At 41.9% G+C, this 6,929-nt stretch overlaps 1 protein-coding gene across 4 annotated transcripts; it reads left to right on the top strand.

Annotated features, from left to right (window-relative positions):
- Nucleotides 1-1,114: 1,114 nt before the first annotated feature.
- On the top strand, nucleotides 1,115-5,035 carry MID1IP1 (MID1 interacting protein 1). Of its 4 annotated transcripts, none has more exons than XM_081327952.1 (2): nucleotides 1,115-1,134; nucleotides 4,156-5,035. In XM_081327952.1, exon 2 carries the CDS (start codon nucleotides 4,441-4,443, stop codon nucleotides 4,954-4,956), a length of 516 nt encoding a protein of 171 aa, XP_081184078.1. In that variant the 5' UTR covers nucleotides 1,115-1,134; nucleotides 4,156-4,440; the 3' UTR covers nucleotides 4,957-5,035. The 4 variants fall into 4 exon arrangements, with proteins under 4 accessions (XP_081184078.1, XP_081184079.1, XP_081184077.1 ...); XM_081327953.1 differs by lacking the exon at nucleotides 1,115-1,134 and adding an exon at nucleotides 1,388-1,407; XM_081327951.1 differs by lacking the exon at nucleotides 1,115-1,134 and adding an exon at nucleotides 3,042-3,264.
- Nucleotides 5,036-6,929: the final 1,894 nt, after the last annotated feature.

The raw sequence follows: 6,929 nt of genomic DNA, 5'->3' as shown, positions 1-6,929 counted from the left end.
TTGCCTGGATTAAAGGTAAAGATGTTTTTGCTCCTGATAACTGCTTTCATACAATCTTCTTGGCAGGGTTACCAGATTGGTTTGCTTTTGCTTCTAATTTTTCCACTAGTTACTGGTACACTAATCCCTACTAGTGTAATAGTAATTTTTTTTAAAAAGAGAATATAGAAAACATTGCCATAAGATGACAATCTTTTCCTTGCCAGTACTATATTTTACATTTTGAAAGATTTCTTAACATTCCATTCGTTCATTGTAAAGATGTACTGTTTATTCTCAAGCTTTTTATTAATGCACAGTTTCAATAAATAAATTATATTGGGAAATATAATTGGTTAATTTAGTTTTCCTTAAACCTCTTTTCTTACTTTCTGGTGCTTTTGAAAAATTGAACTAGTAGCAGAATTCTTCAACAAATTCAAATCCAACAAACAGAAAGGAACACAGGATTCATTTTTAAAGACAACTTTGGCAATTCTCATTGAAATAACAGTGATAATAATGCATTTAGAAATTATTCGCAAGATAAAAAACAATGCAACGTAAAACGATCAATTGCAAACAGCTTTCACTTATTTTTATTTCAATTTGATTTGTAGAGGAACACTTCCCAATTAACGACCTGTGTCTAAAGCAACTAGTAAACCCGACGGTTTTTATTTTCCTACAGTACACTTTATTTCAGTTTATATATATTTTTTTAAAAAAATAACGTGTTAGAGGAGTTTTTCCAGAAACAAACTACGGTAGTCATTTTTCCTGATTGCAACATGATGCAATTTTCTGATTGCGGCATGCTGCAAGACTTGAAGTAAAGACCTTTATTCTTTTTTTTCCCCCTTTCCAGAGAAAGCGGTATGAAGTATGCGAAAGATAGGGAGTCATTATGTTCCAATGCCTTGGCTTTTTGTGGTTTATAGGTTGCCAGGGCAACACACTCGCTCCCGTTCTCTCCCTCCCCGCCACGAGATATTCACGCTGCTCTTTCAGTTGCCACTCCTTTGTTGCCACGGGCGCTGGAGCAGAAAGAGACAGGAAATGTTATTTCTGATTGGGCATTGCCGAGACTTGCTTATTAGCATATCCGGACGGAGTCTGACTAGCAGCACGCACGGTGATTGGCTGAACCTGGAGGTGAGGCTGTGGGGTGATCCCGGCAGGCCGGTAACTGTCGGTCATTGACGGGGCTCAACTCCGGGAGGCAGCGCTGGGAGGTTTTATGCGTGTGCGTGACCTCCTTTGCCCCGAAAAGTATCGCGTGTCAACTCGGGTCTTCTCGAGGTTTCATAGTCTTTATTTTTTTTTCATTCTGGATGGCGGAAGGGGAGAAAAGTTGTAGACGTTCGCCTGCGTACTGTTCAGGCTACTCCGCTTTGGCCTGCTCGCGGAAGTAGAACGTCTGCAACGGTGAGAGTCGTGTTCACGCATCCGAGGCTTGAAAAGCGATGGCATGCCAGCGACCTTGCAATCCGAATCTAGCAAATAGTTTCGACCTTCGAAATAGCCCTGCAAGGCGACAAAAACAACCTGGCCACCACTTTCCTATTGCCGATAACGCATATCTCACTCGTTCATCGGGTTAAATCGATACGGGATATATTTTTTTTAAGTGCGCTACTAAAACCTGGGTGTAATATTATGATAAGAGGGGAAAATCAATCTGGATCCTTGTCTCTAGGATATTTAAACTTGAAAAACCATGCTAAATTTTTAGGCACACTTAACTGGAGTAAAACGTACACAAGGTTCATCCTCTAGTAAAAGTATATACTTAAGAGGAAATGTGCGCCCTCCTTCCATCCGTTGTCTACTATTCCAAGGCGATAAAGGCTTAAACTTGAATGGAATACGCCCCTCGCGAAGGGAATAATCTATACGCGTGTTCTGTCATCTAGCTGCACTTTGATCGTAGAAAATCTGCCTAAAAACAATTTGAATACATTCTCCAAACCTTTGTCGGGTCATTCGTACTCTTGATGTCAATTTTTTTCCCCGGCGGGATAAAAACCGCCGGGAAGCCATGAGCTGTTTTGGGAAACTAGCACTAGGAAAGAGTTAGTAGTAGGCCATCCATCCCCCAGAAGAGTTGCATTTTATTTAAAATACTGTAATCATAAGTGGTTCCGCAGACATCTGCCTATTCGATTTGAAGTTGAACTCGAGGAAAGAGGAACGTCCTCACGCCTAGAGAGCAATTTTTTTTTCACCGACTAGAAATAGTTCGCGGGGCAATTCGCGGAGCTGAGTAGAATTTAAGAGGAAGGTGTCTTGAGGCAGAGCGATAATACCCTTTGACTCCATCAGCTTTTTAAAAGCCAGGTGTGATTAGTAGGTCGCTCACTACAGGCGACCTACATTTTGTTGTTACCGTGTCAGAGAAGCCCTAAGACTGACCCTGACCCTAACGGAAGCTTTGGGGTCTGAAGTCTGGTGAGAGACCACTACAAATACGGTGCCCTCCTCAAGGCGCCTTTAAGCAAGAAAACGGTAAAGGAGTGGAGAAAGCTTTTAGTAGGGAAAGAAAGAAAACGTCCCGCCTTCCAATTGCTGCGGAACTTCGTTTGCTCTGTTTTAAGGCGTAACCGCCTTTTAACAGTGACCAACGTTTGTTTTTTTTATCCTTTTGAGTGCTTTTCGGCAACGATCACGCAGCATTTGGGAGGCTGGTTTCAATTACCTGGTTTTTTTTTCATTTTTTTTTAAAATAAAATACTCTGGTTGCCTCGCGATGCGGGGGGGGGCGGGGAGGGGGAAAGCTGGAAGAGAATTGAGTTATTGATGCTCCCGCAAGCGGGGTTGTAAAAGGAGAGGAAACCCAGTCGCGTTTGTTGTTATTCGCTCCTCTCCACGGCAGTCTTGAGAATCTGCAGAAGAGCGAGCTAACTAACTCCTGCTTGGGGGGATGCTGCAAAGGTTTCCTTCGGCTCACATAGCGGGGGTGAGAGGCTCTTATTTGAACAGCTTCCCCTCCTCCAATCAACACCAGTGCGCATAGAGCCCTCCCCGGTGGATGTTGGTGAAGAGGCGGAGCTGCGTGTCGGTCTCGCTAGCTAGCAGAATCCGGTATTACATGTGGTCACTTGGAAAGCGGAGAAGCCTCTTTTTTCCCTCCTTTCTCCCCCTTCCCTTGCTTCACTGCAAGGGGGTGGCCCTTGGAAACAGCTTATTTTAACATACGGGCTATAAATACCGCTCTGTGATAGGGACGGACTGAAAGACTGCGGAAGGCATCAGGACGCCCGCGGAGCCGGCTAGCCGCCATAGGTAAGGCAGCCCTTTGAAGCTCGCGGTGAGCGCAGGGCCGGCAGCGCGCTTCTTTCGCTCCCTCGGCTGCCTTCCGTTTTGCTGCTTTGAATGGAGCGGAGGCTGGGTTTTCTCGCGGCTTGCGGGTAATGCATTTGGGATCGGCAGGAGAAGAGTTACTTCAGACTCCCCCCACCCCACCCCCGCGCCTTTTTGCATTGAAGGAAGTTTTTTATTTGCATGAGAGGAAAGCAGATGCGAGCCGAGCCGGGATTCTACTCTGGGTGGAGCTGGCAAGTCCAAAGGCGCTGTTTAAAAAAAAAAAAAAGAGACGCGCCTGTTGTGGCTAAATAAGCGTTTTCCAACGAAGGAGAGCGAGGTGCTTTTGCTGCGCTGGGTCCTCGACAAAGAAAAGGGACTAGCGTTGAAACGAAGGAGGAGGAGGAGGAGGAGGTGAAATGGCCACAGAGGAGAAATACCCGAGTGAGCTTCTGCTGCTTGTTCCCGCGTGTAGAGAGATGGGGACAATGGTTCTTTCGGTGCTTCGGTTGTGCTTATAACTCTTTTCCTTTACCCGTGTATTTACAGAAACGTGCTCACTTTAATTCGGGAAGCGGTGGGGGAGGGAATCGCATTGGCGGTACGTGTGAAGGTCGGGATGAGAAGAGGGTGGGGTGTTTTTTTTTTTGCTTTTTTCTTTTTTTTTTACTCCTTCGGTAGTTTATTTTATGAATTAGCAAGAGAGTAATACGATTATAAATTGGAGGAGGAGCACCATGAAGAAAACTGTAAATTTTAAAATTTTAAACTTGATGAAAGGCAAGGGCTCAAACCAGCCAGAGCTGATGCGGCAAGGGTTTGGGGCAAGACACGGGGCTGGTCTCAATCGCCATCTTTTGTTCTCCTTTACAGCCACTCCTTGCAGCAGAGGCTTTCTTACGCTGAGCCTGCACTGTACCTAACATTTGAGAAAGAAAGTTGGAGAAATACCGCTTAATCCTTGGGGGAATATATTGTAGAGAAAAGGAAAACGGTGGTGGTCTTCCTTTTTTGGAAAACAAACTTAACTCTTGGCAGCAGTTTTTCTCGCTGATTCCATCTTAAACCAGCTAGACCTTCCTTAAGATTACTTCTCTCCTGCTTCCATCACAGTCGGAGAATTTGCTTGCTCACGGTGCACCTTACCCAGCAATCAAGATGATGCAGATCTGTGACTCTTACAGCCAAAAACATTCCCTCTTCAATGCAATGAACCGCTTTATTGGAGCTGTTAACAACATGGACCAAACTGTGATGGTGCCCAGTCTTCTTCGGGATGTGCCTCTCTTGCTGGAAGAACTGGATTCAGGGGGTGGTTGTGGAGAAAGGGAGGCCCAGTTGACTCCCAATGGCAGTACCTATTGTTCTTGCAGAGATATGTATAGTCACTATATGTTGCTCAAATCCATTCGCAATGACATTGAATGGGGTGTTTTGCAGCAGGCAAATGAGGAAACCACTGGAAGGAAGAAGGATAAGCTGAATGGGAGCTCTGGTGCCATGGACATAAGCCGAGGGATCCCTGAAGATGAGGAGGCGGAGGAGGATTTAGAGAAGCAATTTCATTATCACTTGAGTGGGCTTCACACTGTGCTCTCCAAACTTACCCGCAAGGCCAATGTACTCACCAACCGCTACAAACAGGAGATTGGAGTCAACAGCTGGGGGCACTGAATCAGGGAGGGGGAAAGCATGGCCTGCCTGCCTGCCTGTTCTGGTGAGAAGTAAAAAAAAACACAAAAAAAACAAAAAACCAGAAAAAGGGGAAATAGGCATTTGGAAAGGGCTAAAGAAGATTGCAAACAAGAATGGAGTGTGTGTGTGTCTGAGCGAGAGCGTGTATGGGAGATTTAAAATTGTAAAGGAGTATATTAAGGTCAGTAGTAAGCGTAGGATGCAGTATAAAATTTTGTGTCTTGAAGAGAAGAATGCAAAAATAAGAAAATGAAAGGGACTTTATTTTAGAATTTTACTGTTGACTACTATAACTTTTTGGGAGGCAGGGTGATAAATTTCTGCCTCAACTAGCAGGCATAACTAGGCAGCCAAGTATAAAGTTTCCAGATTTTGAGGACTCAGAATGATGTATATTGGCCCTGGCCAGTTACTGAAAGAGTTTGTTATAATTCCTGGGAAACTGCACAAGTGCATGTGATGGTGGCAATTGTAGAGAAGATTGTATCACTTCTTTCCTGATTTTGCACTAATTTTGTAACATAAATATATATGTGTGTGTGTGTGGATGTATGTAAGAACCTATCAATTCTCTGCATGCTGTCAGAATTGTAGACATCTTATTTTTTACCAACGCACAAAAATGTATATTAACACTAGTTAAATATGTTTTTTTAAATATACAGGGTGAACAGTTATTGTTCATCTTTAGATACAACACTTATCTTTCCTTACTGCATAGAACTGGTTGAGATGAAACTGCAAGTATGCTACTTAAAATATTTTTGCAGTGGATAGAACCAGTTAGCTAATGTCCACTCATATTTCAGTGGAGAGTAAAACCAATTAATGTGCACTCATATTTCACTGGAAAGATAGGGTCCCATTATTGTACATGTGTTGAAGATTATTTAAACTTTTTTATTCAGATGTGGAATATATTCTAAAATAAGATATATTGACTAAAGTTGATGTATGTTTGTATACTATGGCTCCACTTGAATTAAATGCTAATGTTTACAATACAGCAATCCTAGATATTCTTTACAAGAGAAATTACTCTTTAAATTGTTTTAATCAATTTTTTTCAAATGGATTGTAGGAGTATTGTCTGTTCACAACTCATATTCCATGAAGCAGATGATCTTTGCATTATATTCCAAATTGTGTTGTTTAATTTATGTATATGCTGACTTTCTTTGATTAAATTCAAAGAAATGCAAATAGGGCTTCTCAGGGCATTTTCTATCCGAGCATTACATTTTCAGACCTTTCGCAAAGTGGCTGTATCATGTGTCTTCCACCCAACCTCTCTTCTGTATCAGACAGCACTTCTCAGAACTCATTTATGTCCCATGAAATCATCTGTTTATTGGTGCGGTTGGCTTTTTTAAAGGTAAACGCTCAACTCCTGTTTCTTGACACCGGTAGTAGTATGAAAGTGGCTTGTCAGTATCTTATTGTAAGATACTGTTTTTCAGACTACCTAATCAGTCTTACACAGCTGAAATTTATTCCTGGTTTTCCATCTGCATACTAGTTAGATTCAACCTTGCTTAGGTTTCTGAGCATAGGCAAAGTAGGCCAGATATTGTAATTTGTAAATGAATACCCATTTTGTAGTAGATCAAAACAAAATAAAAAGTATTCACCCTCAAGATATACAAGATTATCCGTCCATATAACAAATAGTTTTTCATACAGTATATACTCCAAACTTGGTTATTTAAAAAGGTATCCATCTTACTAATACTAATACATAATCAAATTTACATTGCCAAAATTGCTATAGACATTGTAGGTAAATGTTTTTATCAGATGTAATATATCTTACAACCAACACCATTCTTTGAGTTTAAATTAAGATTTTGAGCACTATCCTTGAAATAATTATGCAGTAATACTGAAAGAATAGCCATAGCTTTTTTCTTCTATCTAGACTTATAGCCAATCCAGAGTATTTATATTAAGAA

This window comes from Vipera berus, assembly GCF_964194415.1.
Source record: "Vipera berus genome assembly, chromosome: 4".
Classification (NCBI taxonomy): Eukaryota; Metazoa; Chordata; class Lepidosauria; order Squamata; family Viperidae; genus Vipera; species Vipera berus.
This window is presented reverse-complemented; position numbering and strand designations above follow the sequence as displayed.